This window comes from Rutidosis leptorrhynchoides, chromosome 10 (assembly GCF_046630445.1).
Source record: "Rutidosis leptorrhynchoides isolate AG116_Rl617_1_P2 chromosome 10, CSIRO_AGI_Rlap_v1, whole genome shotgun sequence".
In the NCBI taxonomy this organism is placed as follows: Eukaryota; Viridiplantae; Streptophyta; class Magnoliopsida; order Asterales; family Asteraceae; genus Rutidosis; species Rutidosis leptorrhynchoides.
This window is the reverse complement of record NC_092342.1, coordinates 8,594,599-8,617,440: the sequence shown is the minus strand read 5'-3', so window position 1 is coordinate 8,617,440 and position 22,842 is coordinate 8,594,599. Positions and strand designations below refer to the sequence as shown.

At 33.6% G+C, this 22,842-nt stretch overlaps 2 protein-coding genes and 1 long non-coding RNA gene across 3 annotated transcripts; 1 reads left to right on the top strand and 2 right to left on the bottom strand.

Moving 5' to 3' along the window:
- Positions 1-5,493: 5,493 nt before the first annotated feature.
- LOC139873381 (protein PIN-LIKES 6-like) lies at positions 5,494-11,483 on the top strand. The gene is given in 11 exon segments (XM_071861316.1): positions 5,494-5,676; positions 6,077-6,156; positions 6,256-6,380; positions 6,477-6,598; positions 7,411-7,567; positions 7,570-7,601; positions 7,695-7,769; positions 7,862-7,962; positions 8,090-8,142; positions 11,015-11,203; positions 11,308-11,483. Coding segments are annotated over 11 exon segments (1,239 nt in total). The 3' UTR covers positions 11,430-11,483.
- A 6,966-nt stretch (positions 11,484-18,449) lies between these two features.
- Positions 18,450-19,690, bottom strand: LOC139870003 (uncharacterized). Its single transcript, XM_071857858.1, has one exon. The coding sequence runs from the start codon at positions 19,688-19,690 to the stop codon at positions 18,503-18,505; it is 1,188 nt and encodes a 395-aa protein (XP_071713959.1). The 3' UTR covers positions 18,450-18,502.
- Positions 19,691-19,706: 16 nt separating this feature from the next.
- Positions 19,707-20,624, bottom strand: LOC139873081 (uncharacterized). The gene is made up of 3 exons (XR_011767263.1): positions 20,585-20,624; positions 20,435-20,495; positions 19,707-19,797 (listed from the first exon to the last, which is right to left on the bottom strand). It is a non-coding gene; the product is annotated as an uncharacterized lncRNA (long non-coding RNA).
- Positions 20,625-22,842: the final 2,218 nt, after the last annotated feature.

Sequence of the window (22,842 nt, the reverse complement as noted above, 5' to 3'; positions counted from 1 at the left end):
TTTTTAAGCATGTTTATTCTCAGGTGATTATTAAACGCTTTCGCTGTTGCATGTTAACCCAAGGTCAAGATTTGGAGTCGGCATGCTTTTCTTAATAATTAAACTTGCATTCGGAAGTTGTGTTTGTAATATATTGTCTACTTTTATGTAATGGTGTATGTAAAAATTATGTACTTTGAGGAGATTGTCTTTAATCGACAATCTAAATTTATGTCATTAGACCTTTATCATATAATAAAGGTTATGGTTGTTTTTAAAACGAATGCAAGATTTGAAAAACGTCTCATATAGAGGTTAAAACCTCGCAAAGAAACCAATTAATATGAAACGTTTATAATCCATATGAACACGGCACTTCAAAAATGACATGTGGCGCCTGACGCTTTCTTTTTCGCTGGAAGTTCAACTAACGCCTCTGAGGCGTCAGACCTAACATTTGGTTAATGGCGTTGGGAGGCGTAAGTAACATCGGGGTAGAATTGATCTTAACGTTCGTGTTTCTGTCTTGTTAAAATCATAATGGTGGGGTCTGTACAACTGTGGCGTATACAAATCATATGTTAACCACTAATTATACCTCTCTTTTTAGTCAAATATCTATTGAATATATTTCTTGTCGTATACAAATAATTTTGATTTGAAAACAGGCAACTCACTCTCTATATATAATAAATCTTAATCTTAATTCTTTTTCATAATCTTAATAATTACCAATGCAATTATTGCTATATTATCAACATCAATATGAGTCATCATCCTAAGTCTATTATTAACCTACATACTAATTGGCATGGCAACCGTTTACCAAAATCAAACACACACAAAAATTCCCAAACGACATTGACTAAAAAAAATTAACCAACTATCACACAAAAGACCTCCAAACTTTTACCCTTTTCGCAATTTCACCCCTCAAAATAGGGGTATAAATTGTAAAAACCATTATTTTGATTAATAAACTTATATAAACTCCAGTAACACTTTTAACGAGCCGTATCTTTCCGCTTGCTATGAGTTAAATTATCCCGACATCACCGTTCAACTCGAAATAATTTTACGAACTCAACACAACTAACTATACGCAAAACGGACAGCTTTTTAAAAACGCTAAATATTTCGGACTACCCTTCATACATATACAAACAAGCACAATTAATAACCCAAACTAACTACATCATATCGATGGTTTCGTTCCCCCTTATATACACAACCTTAATCCGAGAGCCCCGCCGCATCGCGCGGAGTAACTTTTGCTAGTTATTACTATAATACTCCGTACTGCTTAGTGAAATTATGTTGCAAAAGTGAAATTCAAGAATTTATACGTAGTACAAGAAAGTCGAATTCTTGGCTTACCAAAAAAAAGAAAGAAAGAAAGTCGAATTGTAATGAACAATATATATCAAAAAACTAAAATTACTTAAAACAACAAATTCACCATAAGCTTAATCCTTAAATTTTAGATGTTAAAAATTACCATCATGTCAATTCTCATTAGTATTTAATATATAAATATATAATAATAGTGAAACAAGGAAATTTATGTCAATTTACTAATTTCACATCAAGATTTCGTTTATAAAATTTTTAACTAAAAAAATTAATCATATTTACCTTCATCTTAATCAAGACGGAAGCACTGGGAAAAGTGGGGGGAAGTAAATTATTTTCATTTTTTAAATATTTTTTTTTCAGGCATCAAGATCACATGAAAATATGAAGATTTGAAAAAGACACTTCGTGATGAATGTTATTATTTGACGGGAAAACGCTCGGAGAAATAAATGATAACATTCATTGCAATCAATGTTTTGCTTCTGAGTTTGTTTTATAGGGTTTAGAAATTAGGGTTTAGAAATTAGAAGTTAAAAATTAGAGTTTAGCTATTAGGCTTGAGAAATTAGGGTTTGAGGTTTACAAATAAGATTTAGAGTTTAGAAATTAGGGTTTATATTGAATTTTTAACACGAACGGTTTAAAGTTTAGGGTTTAGGGCTTAGAGTTTAGGTTTTGGGTTTCCCTAAACCCAAAACCCAAAACCCAAAACTCTAAGCCCTAAACCCTAAACTCTAAACCCTAAACTCTAAATCGGGCTAGATCTTGAATTTTTTTTTCACATATGATGGAAAAACGACGCTCGAAGGATAATATTCAGGAATAACATTACGCATGCTGCATGTTATCAGTTTTTTCTTCGAGCGTTTTCCCGCTAAATAATAACATCTAGCACAAAGTGTCATTTTTTTAAATGTTTAAATTTTCACGTGCTCTTAATGTTGGATTTTTTTTTTTAAAACAAAAATAATAAATTTGTTTCCCTTTTTTTCAAAAAAGTGTTTCCCTCTTGATTATGATCCCATCCCGTATAACTGTTTTCAAACAATTTTTATACCAAGTATAAATCAATGAATCGTCAAGTTTTTTTGTTGTGTCTAAAGTTAAGTTGACCAAAACATATTATAAATTATATGATATGATTAAACTTAATAAATGAGATTAAAAAGAGTTTAATGATTTTAGTAGTTATTTTTGACAAGTAAATAAGTTTTTTTTATAGATAAAATATTTAATAGATAATAATTAAAATGGGATGAGAAAATAACACATGTATACATGTTTTTAAACGTTATCTTCTATTATCCTAACTTTAATTATTTATTGAGAGGGTCTAAAAGTGCCTTCGCAGGGAAATCATGAAATCTGTTTTTTGGTAATTGGAGGCATTTGTCTTGATTTGATCTTTAAATTGAAAATTCATTTTCTTTTATTATCTATCTATTTTATTTTAATTGTTATATCAAAAAATTTAGAAACATTAATCTTGTCCTTTATAAAAAAACCTATAAAATCCAGTTTGTATTTTTTTGAAAGGCTAAAAATTTTATTAATCAAAGACAAATTGCCTCAACTTTTACAACCCATAGCACACCAGAATCGTACTTTTAAAATGAAAAAAGTATTCACCAAAACAAAACAACTAAACCTAACGCCTCTATTACTGATGTCCTGATTTTTGTTTTCATTCTTCAAATCCATTTAGAATTTTAGCACCTCTCTTCGATAAACATAGATGGAGCGAACATAGGCTAAAACCTCCTCGTTTAGAATTAATCTTCGGTCTTCTCTAGATCCATACACAAGTTTATTTCTCCATTTCCACACGGTCCATAATAGTATATATAAGACGGCCAAGTTACACATATTTTTTGCTTCTGGGCCGATGTTGAAGTTATCCGAACTGATAGAGTTTGACTAGCGTATTAAATTTACGGCAGTTGTATTTCTTTTTGTCGGACACATAATTATATAATTATTGCCAAATTTTTAATATAAATATCTAATCTAAATCTAAATAAATATAATATCAAAAAAAAAAAAAAAAATATATATATATATATATATATATATATATATATATATATATATATATATATATATAGTGGTAGGATCAAGAAGGAAGTAACCATTCGGGGGAAGCGGGGGGAAGCCAAAACTTTTTTTTTCTTCGTTTTTTGAAAAAACTTTGTTCACGAACATTATAGATGAGATGAAAATATGAACATTTAGTAGAGACACTTTGTGATAAATGTTTTTATTTTGGCGGAAAACGCTCGAAGAAGTAATATATAACAATTATCGTGTTTTTCGAGCGTATTTTGAGTTTTTAGCTATTGGGGTTTAGATATTAGGGTTTATAGGGTTTAGATATTAGGGTTTAGAAATTTAGGGTTTAGGGTTTAGATTTAGGATTTAGATTGAGTTTTTAACACGAACGGTTTAGAGTTTAGGGTTTAGGGTTGGTGTTTTGGGTTTATGGAATAAACCCAAAACACCAAACCCTAAACCCTAAACCCTAAACTCTAAATCGGGCTAAATTTTACTTCACAAAACATGAAGAAAAAAAACGTTCATATTCTTCAGGAACAATATTATCTTGAATGTTATTTTTGTCGATCGTTTTCCCGCCTAAATAATAACATTCATCACGAAGTGTCTCTTCTAAATGTTCATATTTTTGTGTGATCTTGATGCCGGAAATTTTTTTTTCAAAAAAAACGAAATTTTTTTTTTTTTGCTTCCCCCCGATTGGTTACTTCCCCATTGATCATGCCCCTATATATATATATATATATATATATATATATATATATATATATATATATATATATATATATATATATATATATATATATATATATATGGGAGGGATCCACTGAGAACTATTCTACTGTGAGAACTCTGAGAACTGGCGGACGAACAAAAAAATTGAAATTCGAACAAAAATTTTGGCGGCCGAACAAAAAAAATTAGGTCGAACAAAAATTAAGATGCATTTAATCACATGTTCTACATTTTCTGATGGGTTCTACAAAATTGTAGAACGCAAATTGGTTCGAATTTGGGAAAATTTGTTTGGCCGCCTGATTTTTTGTTCGGTTCTACAAAATTTTGGTTCGGTTCTACAAAATTGTAGAACGAAAATTGGTTCGAATTTCTTTTTTTTGTTCGAATTTTACCTGTTTTTTTCAAAATTCAATTTTTTTTTTTTTTTTTTTTGATTTAGCCTGATTTAGAGTTTAGGGTTTAGGGTTTAGGGTTTTCGGGTTTACGGAAAACTCATTCTAAACCCTAAATCTAAACCCCTAAACCCTAAAATCTAAACCCTAAATCTAAACCCTAACTTAATTTGATGAAAAATGATGTAAAACTAGTGTAGAACAGCATGTTCTACATGCTGTTCTATCATCATCTTCTACATAAAATGTAGAACAAGCTAACAATGCATCTAAAATCCAAAAATAAAAAATGTTCGACTAGAACAATTTTTGTTCGGCCGCGTCATTTTTTTTGCTCGAATGCCTTAATTCTCAGAGTTCTCATTCTAAAAATGTTCTCATTTGATTCCTCTACTATATATATATATATATATATATATATATATATATATATATATATATATATATATAAATTTTGTAAAATTTTAATTTTTTATTTAAAAAAATGAAACAAAATATAAATAGTAAACTTGCGGAAGGATCTCGATTAAAAGTTAAAACCCTGTAGTTTCTTAGGTTTATTATTATTTTATTATATTCTCTAAAGTGGCGACACTATTTATCATCAATACTTCCAAGCAGGCGTCATTTTAAAGTGTTCAATTCACTTGGTGTTTCGGTAACGATGAATTCTTCTCCATTTTCCCCCCATATTTTTGCTTCTTTTTTGTATATACATAATGTATAATGTAATATTAATATTATATAATATATAAATAAATATACAATATTATCACACATTGTGAATCTTCTAAGTGGGTTTTGTTCGATTCGAATGTAAGATATACAAAGTTTATATTTTTCACGTTCTTTGCAATCAATTCTCATCTGGGTTTATGTAATTTATCTTTAATGTGTTCGTTTTCGATACAATTCAAGATCAGCCCCTGATCAATAGGGAAATCAGTGTTTGACCAATTTTGACTTTTGAATCACAATGCATAGATTCTTATCAGAGGTTTTAATGGATACTCAAGGGGGTGGAGAGTCACTTTTGGGTTCTATCAAGATTGCAGTTTTACCAATAGCCAAAGTTTTTACCATGTGCTTTTTGGGGTTTCTTATGGCTTCTAAGTATATCAACATTTTACCTGCAAGTGGAAGGAAGCTTTTAAATGGGGTAACTTTGTTTTTTTTCTTTGCATTTAATTTAGCTTATCATTTATAAATTAAGTTCTCTTTGTGCATGATCTTGTAATAACATAATAGTACTGTTTTATATAGAGTGGTTATAAGTTTGAATATGTTAACTTTTTAGTACAAGACAGATTTAATTGTATACTAGTATGGTAAAAATTGCTGTTTTGTATAAGTTCTATTCTTTCTTTGAGTAAATAAAGTTTGTTACTGAACACAGAAATCAGCCAAAAGTTGGTTCCTTTTTTAGGTAATTAGTTTTGAATACATTGAAATATGAGAAGATTGTTTGGTTTTATGAATCTTGATCATACTTGTATCTTTGGTATACATATATATCTAATTTTGTGGCATAATCTGATTATTATTTATGTTTTTTGCAGTTGGTGTTTTCACTTCTGCTTCCATGTTTGATATTTTCTCAACTTGGACAAGCCATCACTTTCGAGAAAATGATCGAATGGTAATATAAATATATACATAATTAGTAATTATTCGAATCAAATATAACTTATAGAGTTTTTTGGTTATAAATGTACAACACAATTTTACTGTTCTTCAGGTGCTTCATTCCTTTTAACGTCGTGTTGGCTACTATATCTGGTTCACTTATAGGATTACTTGTTGCATTAATTGTTCGTCCACCGTACCCGTACTTCAAGTTTACCATAGTTCACATCGGGATAGGTTAGTCGCACTATCTGTTACTAGTTACTTTCATGTATTATGCGATGTTTGGTTTTTATGTTCCTAACTGGTTTAAATCGAACGAATTATATGCAGGAAATATCGGGAATGTACCACTTGTCCTGATTTCAGCTTTATGCCGAGATAAATCAAACCCTTTTGGTGATTCGCTTAAATGTGCTCAAGATGGAAATGCGTACATATCGTTTGGGCAATGGGTACGTTTGTTTTTTTTTCCTAAATTTTTGAATGCGTTATTAAAAGCTTAATCACATCTATTTTACTGTTCATATCGACAGTCTCCCACTGTAAACTATATCAATATGTATAACCACATAAATCATTAAACTAATTTGATCTTTGAACTAATATACTTATTTTTCCAGCTCTTCTAATAACCATGAGATGCTTTTGGTAGTGTAAATGTCACTTTTTTAAGAACAAACCAACCTGATTTTCCAAAATTCGTTTAATTAATCGGTCAACGTCGGTTAATGAGTCAAAATCGGATTTGTTGGTCGAAGTCAAAATTGTTCAACATTTTAACATGTAGTTAAGGGTAAAAGATAGAAGGTTTTCCATGTTTGGGCTATCCGAGAGGGCGAGTAATTCGACCTGATGTACGCACCCCAAGATTACTCCCTGGTTGTTTCAACCCATCAGTGCCCACCGCTAAATATTTGTCCTAATTCGAACCTGAGACCTCTTAAAGGAACTTAGGGCCCCAACCACTGGGGCTATCTTGTGATGGTTTAACATGTAGTTAAACTAGAATTTAAGTGTTTTGAACAAATGCTGGTTTACATTTAGTGTTTATAGACAATTATGTCATATAATTTTGAAATTTATTATTTGAATGTCTAAAAATTCCAATCCTATAAATTCCCGCTTAATCCCTGAATTGCCGATTACTCCCTCTAAAGTCCCAACCGATTACTCCCCGAGTAGCGAGTTTTGCAACCTTGGTGAATGTATATACGAAAGAATAATTATTCTAATGCATTGACTATGATTAATCTAATCTATTTAGGTAGGCGCAGTCGTTCTCTACACGTATGTATTTCAAATGCTTGCACCTCCTCCCGAAGGTTCTTTTGATATTGAAGATAGTAATAATCTTCCTGTAAAAACCACTTCAAAAAGTAACAGTCCCCCTGAACAAGTTCCTTTACTCGATAACGACCCCGAACCATGCACGTAGATTCTTCTAAAGACGGGAAGGTAAATTTTTTTCAACTCTATATATAATCTTAATAGATAGATGTCAATTCACAAGGTTTAATACTATAAGTTGTTTTTTAACTTCATGCACAGATAAAGCAATTTTGGAAGTTTGTTGTGGATAAGTTGAAGCTAAAGCAAATACTCCAACCGCCTATTATTGCCTCGGTATGAAATTTTCATATATTGATTGATATCTGCAAAACATAAATCTTTTATTTTAAACTCCTTTATTGAAAAAGTATTGATTTTTTTTGTAGATACTGGCTATTTTCATTGGATGTATACCGTTTCTGAAGGGGTTGATCTTTACACCAGATGCACCACTTTACTTTTTTACTGATAGCTGCATGATTCTTGGGTATCGATACTTATATTCTCATTTGTTCATGTTCCCTACTCATTAACTGTAACATCATTAGGATTTAATGGATATTATTATACAATTAAAGTTGACTATTTGATGAATTCTTTTTTCTTCGTTTCAGGGATGCTATGATCCCTTGCATTTTGTTGGCGTTAGGTGGCAATCTGACAGATGGTAAGTTTGCTTATTGATTTTTTATTTTTTTTGAAAAGCAAGATGAATTATATTCACACAAAGAGTACAAGAGTACAATGGTTGTCAATTTGACAACATAATACAACTTGAGACTACAATCTATACAAACTACAAAATTGCACGAACACGAGACTAACGATCTAAACAAACGACTAAATTGCAAAGGAAGCAATTACACCACCAACGGCTTTGTAAACCAATTATGCCACTCACAACACAAGTGTTTATGTCTTCGCGAGATCCAATCAAATGCGAGTGCTTGAATTTCCATAAATAACGAAGGAACCGTCGCGCTATTATTCTTGAATACTTTTGCATTCCGACATTTCCAAATCAAGTAACACGCAATCCAACACACCGCTTGCCAAACCATATGCTTACTATCACTAGCTGTCGAACCAAATGTACCTAGAAAAATATCGTCGAAGCCAAAGATAGCCGAACCATAACCCCACCAATTGAGAACTTTGAGCCAAACGTCTTTCGCGAATTGACAAGAGAAGAGGATGTGTTCCACCGACTCGATCCCCCCATCACAAACCGGGCACCGCAAACTATGTAAATCAATACCTCTTTTATCTAATTCGACCCTTACCGGAATTCGACCCCTTCTAGCTCGCCAAATAAAGATCTCAATTTTTTTAGGAACCAAGCGATTTCGAAGCGACTCAATGTAGTGATTCCCCCTAGATAAAAAGCTGCCATCGATCAGTTTAGACATCTTCTTAACCGAAAATATCTTGCTCGCGTCTAACACCCATTGCCACCCATCATATTTGTCACGATCCATTGCGATGAACTGCAGCAACCCTTGAAGCTCTTTGAATTCTGCATCCGTACGCCCCGAGGGTTCACGGACCCATGTCCATCCAGGTCCTGACCCGTCACCAGAACCCAATTTATCTTTTACACTTGCATCTTTGTTAACCTCAAGCCTGTATAGTCTTCCGAATTTATTTTTAAGGCATTGATTATCGATCCAAATGTCTTCCCAAAACAAAGTATTAGCCCCATCCCCGATTAAGCGAGAGAATGAGCTAGAGAAAGCAATCCCTAGATCATCCACCCATTTTCCTGCATCACAAATAGAAGTCCAAGGACTAGTGAATGAGGGACGAGCAAGCCCGCCCTCAAGCACAAGTCCCCCGTTAGAACCATAGATGCTTCGAATCACGGTATACCACAAAGTGTTGATTTCGGTTTTAAACCTCCACCACCACTTACAAAGAAGTGCAATATTTTTACATTTGAGTGACATGATATTTAACCCTCCTTCTTCGTAAGGGAGAAGGATTGAATCCCAATTAACCCACGCCATTTTTGAATTAGATCCCGACCCTCCCCAAAAGAAATTTCGCCTCACACTCTCTAACTGTTTAAGCACACAAGGCGGGGCCCGAAAGAGCGAGAAATAGTAAAGAGGCAAACTAGAAAGAACCGATTTAACAAGAGTTAGACGACCACCGAATGACACCGATTTAGCCCTCCATTCCGCTAGCCTATTGTTGAACTTCTCAATAACCGGGGACCAATCACTCAACTTCTTCATCTTACTACCCACGGGGAGACCCAAATACATGAAAGGCAATTTACCCGCTTGACAAGAGCACCAAGAAGCCATATTTTCCACAATAGAGTTACTAATCCCAACCCCATAAAGAAGGCTTTTGTTATAGTTAACCTTTAAACCCGAGGCTCTTTCGAAACATTCCAACAAATACATAAGATTACGAGCATTACGCTTACTCCATTCACCGAAGAAAATCGTGTCATCCGCATATTGCAAATGAGAAACCACCACCTTTTCTAAACCGACCTCCACACCCTTGTACAAACCTTTATCCACCGCGACCTTTGTTAAAATATTGAGTCCTTCCGCCGCTATGATAAATAAGAAAGGTGATAGTGGGTCGCCTTGTCTCACCCCTCTTTGCAAACGGAACTCCCGAGACGGAGAGCCGTTAATTAAAATGGAGATTGAAGCCGACTCTAAACACGAAAGGGTCCATTTTCGCCATTTAATCCCGAAACCCATACAACCCATGACCTCCAAGAGATATTTCCAATTAAGAGAATCGAACGCCTTTTCGAAGTCAACTTTAAAGATCAAACCATGATTTTTATTACGCTTAAGATCGTGAACTACTTCGTTCGCAACTAGGGAACTATCTAGAATGTATCTACCCCCGAGGAATGCACTTTGTTCCGGTCCAATAAGGCGTGGGACCACCCGTCTAAGTCTAAGGGAAAGCATTTTCGCGATAATCTTATAATAGCTACCGATGAGACTAATCGGACGGTAGTCGCCGAAGGAGAGAGGATCGGATTTTTTGGGGATAAGAGATACAAACGACGCGTTACAACCTTTAGAAAACTCCCCATTAACCCAAAACCAATTGACTGCCGCAATTAAGTCGCCTTTCACGATATCCCAATATTTTTAAAAAAATCCCAAGTTAAAACCATCCGGCCCGGGGGCTTTCGAGCTGCCACAACAATTAACCGACTCCCTAACTTCGGCCTCGGAAAATGGTAACTCGAGGTCCGTTGCTTCCTGCTCAGAAATCGACATGTAAGACAAACCATCTAAGCTTGGACGTTCATTACATACCTCGCTGAATAGTGTTTCAAAATGAGAGGCTGCTGCCTCTTTGATCGTGACCGGATCCACACACCATGCACCATTTACCGAAACACCTCGAATGTTGGATTTGTTGTAGTTTCTACGCAGCGAATTATGAAAATACTTGGAGTTTAACTTATTGATAAACTGATACAGGTTTGCTTAAAAAGTAAATTGATTATATGTTCTAATTAATATCTTTATATGGAATGATAAATAAAATTACAGGACCGGGAAGTTCAAAACTTGGATTGAAGACTACTGCTGCAATTATTTTCGGTCGATTAGTTTTGGTTCCACCAGCAGGACTAGCAATCGTAACATTAGCCGACAAACTTGGATTTATCCCAGCCGGTGATAAAATGTTCAAATTCATTCTTCTCTTACAACATTCAATGCCCACATCTGTTTTATCAGGTACCCACCAAAATCTTGATGAATCGTTTACACATTGACCAAAAAAAAGTCAAACTCGGTTCTTATGTTTATACACCTACATGGCTACATGTACATATATGCAGGTGCTGTTGCAAGTTTAAGAGGTTGTGGAAGGGAGGCTGCAGCCATTTTGTTTTGGGTTCATATATTTGCAGTAATCTCAATGGCGGGTTGGATTGTTTTGTATCTAAATATACTCTTTTAGAGTCGGGTTTCAGAACCAGGAACTTAACCACAACAGCAACCATCTGGCTGTATTTCAAGAATCAAACGATGCGCAGTGTAGATGTTCACGTTGGAATGATTCATAATGTTTATAAAGTTGTATGTGGTCATTAAACTTTCTTTGTTCATCGTTTGGCCATGGATGTTGCTGAAAATGAAACGTCTAATTATAAAATCACATACCTTGTAAATTTACTAATCATTTTCATTTTGAATCTCAGTTACAATTTGTACTTTGATTCTCTGAAATTGTGATAATGTTCTTAATTTCTCATTTTTATTGTGTACAGGAAATATAGCAAAATCATATCTATCTATAAATTTCTCCAAATTCTTTGTTATTTTATGTTGTCATTTCTTGTATATTTTGTAAATGAAGTTTTTGATAATAACTTGAAAAAAAAAACAAATAAGTTTGTAGGTTGCATGATGACAAATGGTCCTTTCAATGTCTTTGGTTGGATTTAAATCTTTCATAGTGAAACACAGTACTACTGTTTGTTGTTAAGTTTGAATATGACTGGCTTCTTATCCGAGGACGAGTACTTTCTTGTCAACATTGTAAGCGGCTAAAAACCGAACAGATGAGTTGGATGACAAGTTTACTCTATGCTTGAGCCTATAGATGGGCAAAAAAACCGGATCCAGATCCGATCCGGAACCGGACAGAAGCAAAACCGGACACAGCAAAAACCGGATCCGGATCCGAGATCCGATCCGGTTCGACCTGGATCCAGATTTTCAAGAAAACCGGATTTTATCCGATCCGGTTTGGATCCGGATCCGGATCCGATCCGGTTTTTCAAAAAACTAGCCTTTTTTTTTTTTTTTTTTTTTTTTTTTTTTTTTTTTTGCAGTTTCAGTCTTTTTTTTGCAGTTTTTTGAGTTTTTTTTTTTACCATTTTAACCCCAGAAAGTCCATTATAAATACATGGTAATGCTTTGGTTGAAAATGCACCAACAAACATTCTCATATTTATTTCTAAATCACTAAATATTCTCTAATCTCTAGTCTACTTATCCCATAATGGATAATTCACAAGCTTCCGTTTCCGGTTCCGCTTCCGTTGGAACATCTTCACAAGGCTACACTACGGCCGATATTGATTACAAAAAAGAAACAAAGCGAAAAGGGGACGTTTAGTCCAAATTCGAGTTGTGTGTAATGAAGGATGGTGCGGAAAAAGCTCGTTGTACACAATGTATGAAGTTCATGGGTGTTTCGGGTAATACAACGTTAAGAAAACATCTTGACAAAAGTTGTAGTGCAAGGCAAGACCCGAGACAACAAACAATGTGGGCCGATGGTTCGATTTTTGAATACGATGCCGAAGCTCTTCGGCAAGATTTGTCAAGGTTTGTCATTCAACAAGCGCTTCCTTTCAACCACTTCGACAATCCAAGGCTTACGGAACTAATTCGGAATCGACTACAACCGCGATATAGCAATGTAAGTCGTTCTACCTTAAGACGTGACGCCTTTAAATTATGGAAAAAAGCTAAAACTGAAATAATTGAAGGTTTTCGAACATATAAACATAGGGTTTCTATAACTTGTGATGTTTGGAGCGCACCACATGGAACGACAAATTCTTATTTAGCCGTTACCGCTCATTGGTTTAATCCCGATTCGTGGCTTTTAATGAAACGTGTTATCGATTTTAAAATATTTGGTTATCCACATAACGGTAATAATATAAAAAAAGCGTTACAAGACACTTTAGAAGAATATAATTTAATCGATAAAGTTTTTACAATTTCGCTAGATAATGCATCTAATAATGATGCGGCCAGAAAACAACTGGAGCTTACAGCAAGGCCTCCTTGCTGTTATTTTGTGTCACACGGGAATTCAACGAGGTCTTGATTCATTATGAATGAGGGAAATTTGTACATAAGTTTTTTTCCATGTTTGTATTTCTCTTACTTTTCCTAATTACTTGCAGGCCACAATATTCAAGTAAAAACAGTGTACCATTCAAGCAAGAGGTTTGGGTCAAAATAGTGGAGTATTTGAGTGTTGTCCAATGCATGAAGGGTTGAGATGGCTTGAAATAAAACACATTTTTTATTGTTTTAAAAAGGTTAGTGTTCTTTATACGATTACAATAAATATACTATCATAGGACCAATAGTACTTCGGTTATATATAAACTAATTAGATGACTCATTTGAGGGTAAACAAATTGCAGTACCCTCCTCAATCTAACGATTATTAAATGGAGTGAAGAATAAAATAAGGCCAATTGTCCAATTGTGTTTTGAGAGGACAAAATTACATTTTAAACATCACTTGACTAAACCTTGTACTAATTGACTACCTTGATTATGTGGAATGTAACTCTTGAAGAATAAGCTTACGTTTAATGAAGCCTCAACTACAAACAAGAACTAAACCTTGAGGCAACTTTGGCCAGGTAATAGTCAATATCTTACTCAAGATTTTGAGAATATGTCTTCATAAATTATAGAAACTTGATTAAAATGTCATCACAGCTAACATGTTGTTGACAATAACGCATATAATCGACTTTAATAGTTTATACTTTGATATCTGAGGTTACGAGGTAGTCTATTTTATTTGGCAGTCTCCTATCCCCAACAGGAACTTCGAGCTGAACCGGCCAATGACTTCATATGGACCAAGACAAGTTTCCTTATGATGGAGGGATTTGCATTTTTAGTCTTTTTAATTGTGAACATATTTTGCATTAAAAGATGCTAGCTGCATTTTATTATATTTTATTTGTGTCGCGTTTTTTTTTACAGGTGCCATCTACTCCGTCTACGCCTGATAATACTTATTTTGATGTGTGCATTCCATAAATCTCACATTATCTTTCTTACTAAATGGGCTAAAAGATGAAAATGTGTGGATAACATAAAGTATATCCCCAGTTTTTAGGAGATGTGGCGAGTCTAAAGTATTATAGTAATCGTTGTATTCATGTGACTTATTAATTCTCTATGTTATATATACTTTTGTAGCAATAATTAAAAATCAGAGACCCATTCAGTCTAATATCAAGACCCCTAGAAACAAGAAGGCAAAGATGTCTTCTTTTATGAATATATAACCTGCAAGAAGCTTTCCAAGTCTTTTTTTTACCGTGGCTTGTAAGTGACTTTTCGCTATCAGAGTTGTATCATGTTGAAAACATAGTTTCTATCCTTTTTATGTATTTGGTATTGTTAATAACATTTAACATATGGTGTTGGGTCTCAAGTAGCCGCAACACAGTCTTAGGACAAAACTTTTGCTAAGACAGCTGAAAACAAGTCAAGCCAGAAAAGTCCACCTCTACATCGGATGGTGCTCATTCGTACACGTCTTGCAATCGGTATACCTTTATTACCGTGTAACATATTCTTTTGATAATTGTAACTAAAAATGTTGGATTATATACAGTGTATAAATCTAATATTAAATTATTAGTTGTTTTAGTAGCTACATGTCGGATGGTACTCTTTAGCCTCACAACCAAGCTAATTACGCAGGTTAATGATGAGCGTAGTTTGTTGAAGAGGTTAGAGGGTGGCAGATTTTGTTGAGCAATTGACTGAAGGTAGTATTAGATATCACGTTTTTATCGTAAACGTAGGTTGACTGAAAAGCAAAAATTAGAATGTAAAGCGGCAAGAATGTGCGTCGTTTTTAGCATATAATGTCAATGTCAATGTCAATTTGTCAATGTCACTGTCAATTTACATTACTTGTTGTCACTTGTGATTTTAATTAATGTTCAACCTCATCCAAGTAGATACAAAGCCTGAAGCATAAAACGAGTGAAATGATAGAGATAAATTAAAATGCTGTTATAATATGTTTGAATATATTGTAGTTGGCATTTCTATATATCTAAAGGTTATTCATTTCATGTAATAAAATGAGCCATATATATTACTCCGTATTTCCTAATGATTACTCCGTTATAATAATATTTCTTATGTGATCCCGCGAATTCGCGGATCTTAACCTAGTAACATTGTTTATAATCACTTGTAAGATGCTGATTATTATGGATCATTGTCTATTATTCAAGTTACTTTTGACACTTGTGTTCTTGTGAAGTGTTGCAACACAATACATAGCAACGTACAATGTAGTAACTAGTAACAAAATATTTTACATCAATGACACACAATTGTTGATGTTATAACACACAATTTAATATTAGATTTATACACTGTATATAATCCAACATTTTTAGTTACAATTATCAAAAGAATATGTTACACGGTAATAAAGGTATACCGATTGCAAGATGTGTACGAATGAGCACCATCCGATGTAGAGGTGGACTTTTCTGGCTTGACTTGTTTTCAGCTGTCTTAGCAAAAGTTTTGTACTAAGACTGTGTTGCGGCTACTTGAGACCCAACACCATATGTTAAATGTTATTAACAATACCAAATACATAAAAAGGATAAAAACTATGTTTTCAACATGATACAACTCTGATAGCGAAAAGTCACTTACAAGCCACGGTAAAAAAAGACTTGGAAAGCTCCTTGCAGGTTATATATTCATAAAAGAAGACATCTTTGCCTTCTTGTTTCTAGGGGTCTTGATATTAGACTGAATGGGTCTCTGATTTTTAATTATTGCTACAAAAGTATATATAACATAGAGAATTAATAAGTCACATGAATACAACGATTACTATAATACTTTAGACTCGCCACATCTCCTAAAAACTGGGGATATACTTTATGTTATCCACACATTTTCATCTTTTAGCCCATTTAGTAAGAAAGATAATGTGAGATTTATGGAATGCACACATCAAAATAAGTATTATCAGGCGTAGACGGAGTAGATGGCACCTGTAAAAAAAAAACGCGACACAAATAAAATATAATAAAATGCAGCTAGCATCTTTTAATGCAAAATATGTTCACAATTAAAAAGACTAAAAATGCAAATCCCTCCATCATAAGGAAACTTGTCTTGGTCCATATGAAGTCATTGGCCGGATCAGCTCGAAGTTCCTGTTGGGGATAGGAGACTGCCAAATAAAATAGACTACCTCGTAACCTCAGATATCAAAGTATAAACTATTAAAGTCGATTATATGCGTTATTGTCAACAACATGTTAGCTGTGATGACATTTTAATCAAGTTTCTATAATTTATGAAGACATATTCTCAAAATCTTGAGTAAGATATTGACTATTACCTGGCCAAAGTTGCCTCAAGGTTTAGTTCTTGTTTGTAGTTGAGGCTTCATTAAACGTAAGCTTATTCTTCAAGAGTTACATTCCACATAATCAAGGTAGTCAATTAGTACAAGGTTTAGTCAAGTGATGTTTAAAATGTAATTTTGTCCTCTCAAAACACAATTGGACAATTGGCCTTATTTTATTCTTCATTCCATTTAATAATCGTTAGATTGAGGAGGGTACTGCAATTTGTTTACCCTCAAATGAGTCATCTAATTAGTTTATATATAACAGAAGTACTATTGGTCCTATGATAGTATAGTTATTGTAATCGTATAAAGAACACTAACCTTTTTAAAACAATAAAAAATGTGTTTTATTTCAAGCCATCTCAACCCTTCATGCATTGGACAACACTCAAATACTCCACTATTTTGACCCAAACCTCTTGCTTGAATGGTACACTGTTTTTACTTGAATATTGTGGCCTGCAAGTAATTAGGAAAAGTAAGAGAAATACAAACATGGAAAAAAAACTTATGTACAAATTTCCCTCATTCATAATGAATCAAGACCTCGTTGAATTCCCGTGTGACACAAAAATAACAGCAAGGAGGCCTTGCTGTAAGCTCCAGTTGTTATTCGGAGAATTAGTATCCATACGAGAATTGGTATAATATTTAAGATCCAAACATCATATATAAACGTTGATGATCGATATAATAATAATAAACAGTCATAATCGAGTTAGAAAACTAAAATAAAAGCCCTAATTGAAATAAATTCTTACCCTTTTTACATGATATCCTTTTAGAGTTTTTGATGTATGAATTGAGATAGGGTTTAAAATCTATGAAACTGGACGATTTTGAATTGAATTTCACTTCCAGTAGTAATCCACAAGAGGTGCGCACACTGGATGATTTTATTGTTACAAATCGGCGGTGATCGCTAGCCGTATTAAACTTGATTTCGATCGAAGGTATTGAAGGTGATTTAGGGTTCGTGCCAGATTGAGAATAGATTACGGATGATGTTTTGTAATGGGAAAGATCGTCAGAGAGAAATTGAAGGAACTATTAGGTTTTCTGATTCAACTGTCATGAGGTTAATTGAATGGTACTTTTGTAGATTACAATTAAATATGAGGGTATTTTAGTCATTTAACTGGATGATTACCTAATCTAGTTTTTTTTGTTAGCTAATACCCCAAATGGTTCTCTTTTAATGTTTAGAAGAGATTGATGCAATAAAAAATTTTTTTTGAGTAAAATATACTCAAAAAAGGTATAAACCATAAAGTACTGTTTTGAACCGCTTTCAATATATTTCCTTTTATCATTTTTTTTTAACAAAAGATATCGACATCGAATGCTCTTATTTGTCACCCACACACGCGTTAGGAGAAAACTCTTCACACACCATCAATACAACCTAGTGTGCTTTGGATTAAACTGAGAGGCTTAAGGCATGCCCGTATCACTCCAACAGAATCCTTGAGAAATAGGATGCCTTTCATCCCTAGTAGAAATAGAAATGTAAATTAAACCAGAATTTCATATTTAAATGGGTCAAAATGACCACTTAAAAGTATTTTGTATTCAGAAATGGATCAACCTTGGGCTTTTAGTCTTTAGGACAAAGCTTGGCTGACTTGATCAACTCATTACAAACACAAACAAGTTTCAAGAACTAATCCAAAAGCAACAAAACCAATCATCAAGATCCATTACATAAGCAGAACTATGTGCAAATGCTAACTCAAAATCCTTTCAACCATTCATTCATCTTTTAAACAGTTGCATTAAAACAACCATAACATAACAATAACAAAACAAAACAAAGAAACCAATTCCACAGTCTCATTATCAGCCCCATAGCTTTAACTTAACTAAAAAAGACCCCACCATCTCCTGGTTCTATTCCCCCTTTGACTAGTCACACATGAAACCGAACCCATAACCGCTCCTCGGTTACCCAACCACAAAGCAAGACCAATCCCTACTAAGCTCACTAGCGGTGCAGCCACAAACAACCACCTTCCTCTTCCTCTTCCACCATTATCATTCACAATTTCTAAACCTTCATGCTCTTCAAACGAACCATCTTCCTCTTGCACTTCATCTTCTCGAACCACATTTCCATCGCTAATAACCCGTTTCCGGTTCTCATACTCCACATCATCGGTTGGAAGCTCAAACCGACACAACGGGCAAGAGTTTCGTGCACTTAACCATGGTTTAATACACGAAGGGTGGTAAAGATGAAGACAAGGAAGCCGGTTAACCACGGTACCAACAATCAACGAGTCCTTACAAATGGCACACGATAAACCACAATGATCTTTTTCATTAATCACCACAAGGTCAAGATTATTCACAAACGATATAGACGCAGGCGGTGCACCACGTCTTGAATTATCCGTTTCGGCTAACCGTTCTAATAGTTCTTCAAAGCTTCTAGAATCAAGATAATCACCCGAATGTCCCACAAACGGGTTTAGCCCATTAACCCCTCTTCTTTCGCTGATTCTTACACGAATCGCACCTTCAATTTCAGTCGATCGACCATATCGTTGAAGTTGAACTCTCGCTATCAACGAACCAAGAGTGTTTTCATTGTTGTCACCGTCTTCAACCTCTTCCCATTCATCTTCTTCATCAGAACTCCATTGATTCAGACCCGCGTGCATCGGGTCAATATCCGTATCCGTATCCGAATTAGCACCAAGAAAGCTATGAACATCAACAGAAGCATCTGAATCGTCTTCGTAATTTTCATACGAAATAACGTCACTTTCGGCATAAACAGAATCAAATCCGTCACTTTCGGTATCAGAAACAACTCGTCTCCATCTTCTAGAATTGTTAGGAGTCGTTCGAGAACTTGTATCGGAAACAGTATTTGTGTTGTGTCTAGCAAGATTTATCATGGTTGAAAACTGTTGTGAAAACATATCTTCGATTGACTCTGAACTATTACCATATCTTGTTCGTCTTATTCTAGGAGGATTACGTGGAACACTTGACGACGGGGTGCCGTTTTCTTCTAAAAACAGAAACTTACAATCCCCACACATACTTAACGATTCAAGGTCCGTAGGTTCATTCTCTGATGAAAGCGTTCTATGGCATAATGCACATACACCTGGTGGCTCGAAAGGCTCAACAAGTAAGTCATTCATGTCTGCAAATTACAACCAGAACGATAAGGAGCAACACATACATATATATAGTGGAATGATTGAATAAAGGCATCAAGAAAACAGTGCATTATGATACGTCTTAACGTATTATTCGTTCAGATGCCGACACAGATCATGTTACAGGATTTCGATTATGCCCAATTCATTACGACGCACAAAAATGACACCTGTTAGCAACATAATCTTTCTCAGTATTAAGGGGGTGCTTGTCCTACAAGCTTATTAAAAACTGATATTTGGACGAGCTAAAAAGTTAGCATACGGGTTTTTACAACCCATAACCCAAAGTTTCCATTATAAACTGAGTGTTTCAGCTTTTCGAAACTTAAGTCAATGAGCTGTAAAAATATGCAATTATGTTAAAAGTGTCTAATCTGTGAAGTACAACTGAAAGCTGATCACTATTTAGCAGCAATGTTTTGTCACTATGATTATGTCAAAAGAGGACTAAACTATAGAACAACATTAACCTAAAAAAAAAAAAAAAAAGTTACAAACTTTTACTGTATAATCTAACCCTAATTATATGCAGATAAAAAAAAAATAGGGATCCATAATATTTTTTTTTTTATTTTTTTTTGGGCAAAGAATTTTTAGGGATCCATAATATATTATTACCAGAAAATTAAAATTAACAGTGAGTTTCAACTCCACAGAATCCGATCGTCAACTTTATATCCTGAAATCAAATTAATACACAAATCATCAGTAAAACATAATCATACAGAAATGAAATATCGAAGAACCCTAAAATCGAAAAATGTTTACCTTGGAGTAAAATTAACAGTAAATGAAAATGATTAATGATTAATAAACACATTTAATTACATAATTGGAAAAGCGCAATAATTAGGGGATTACGCTGATTAAAAGTGGAAACGATGATGATTATAGAATCGATTTTGAGGGGAACTAAAGGTTTAAGAATTTGGAGAGTGATTATTGAGGTAATCAAAATGAAGTTAGCTTAATCAACGGAAATTGGGCGTTTTTTTGTTGCAATTGTGGCCTAGATTAGGGACGAAGGAATGATAATATGTGTGTTCTTGAAACCTCAGAAAATAAAGAGGTAGATAAGATGCACCTTTTTGACTTTAACCTCATTTTTTTATTAATCTGACTTATTTTTACGTAACACAGTGCACACATTTATTTCTAACATTAATTATTTCTTAATTTATTCTCCGGTATTTTATTTTTAAAATAGCTCAAATTAATTTTTAATTTCATAAATAGAAAGAAAATAAGAAACTTAAGTTCTATTATTCACTTGATGTATATGAATAGAATTAAAAAAGAATCAAAATTTAAGGGCAAAATTGAAAAGTAAACAGAATGTACAATACTTTTATAACATTTCTTTAAACTTTGTGTTTTTTATCTTAGAACATTTAATATGGAACGGAGAGAGTCTTTATTCATTATTTTTAATAAACAACTCTCACATCCAAACTACACTAATTATATTAGGAGAATGATAAAGCAACCTCAATTTTTTATAAATCACAGCTTGCTTTTATGCATTAACAATAAACAACTTCTAGGATACAATTTATCAATGCACAAATGTAATGCACAAATGTAATGGACCTATCAATATATACCCTAAGAGCATATGATAATGACATTAGTATATTTGAGATTCATAATTTCATATAACGAGTGGTCAAACAGGTCACGCATTGCTGCAGGAAATGATTTTGTTCTATAATCGAAACATGATTTGAGTTGTAGAGATGACCTGCACATAATTAAAGCTCGGGGGGCTTGATTACCCGAACTCGTTAAAGCTTGAACTCGGAATAAACGAGTTCGAACTCGAATAACTCGTTAAAAGCTCGGTTCGGTAACAGTCAGGGTCGATCCTGAGTGTTCTGTTGTCCGGGGCAAAACGATCAAATAATGCCCCCTATTCTATTTATAAACAAGTCCTCGAAAGCTAATCGACTTATATAACTCATTTTCAAGTTAATTTTTTTTATAATTAAATTAGTGTGACAATTTGAAGAGATAAACTAATATAAAAGTAATGACTTCGAGTCTAGTTAAAATCTTTATAGTCTTTTTCTTTTCATACATGATTTAATTAATGCGTAAATTGTAAAAAAAAATAAATCAAGTTAATGTAACATGTGTCTAAATTATTAGACTATTACTCGATCTATCCAGAAATATATGTCTATAATTTTATTTTTCTTTTGATTCAAAATAATTGTCTACCTTAAAAAAGACAATCAACTTTACGTTTTTATTCTTAAACATTTTCTCAAACATTGGCATCTTAAAAATATTTATTTTTATACTATACAAAAATTTGTGTGTGACACATCAATAAAATAAGACTTTAAAAAAGGTATTTTGTTCCTTGTAGAAATAATTAAATTAAAGAAAATATAAAAATCAAGTAGTACTATGGAGTATTATATTAAGAAATCAGTAAACTTATTTTATGAATTCACATTATTATAGCACCTCTATCGTTGGACTAGAGTTTCAAAATCCATACGTGATTGTACAATATGCTATATGTGTTGTACGATATATTAGATTTTAATAAACTTAACACATCTGACAATGGAAAAAAAACTACAATATCAAAAAACAAAAGATTTTTTCTCTTTTCAACTTTTGGCTTTTCCTTCATCCTCTCCCTTCCTCCATCAAATTTCTCCTCCGAACTTACCAAAAAAAAAAAAAAAAAAAAAAAAAAAAAAACTCAACTGCACTGAAAAAAAACTCAGAACTCCAGATTTGATGCCCCTTAAAATGTGACGCCGATGCGGTCGCCCCTTTAACCCTACCCTAGGGCCGGCCCTGGTAACAGCCCTAATTGGCATAATACAGTATCACTTACGTGACTTAACCTTGAGTTTTGACTTACTGTTTTAATCTCAAAAATGAGAGGAATATAACAAAACTAATCCTGTGCATATATAACAAATGTTGTCATGTTGTGATATGATATCAACTTTTGGAGGTTGTAATCATGTTATTAAAGACATGTTTGAATGATAATGGTCATTTAT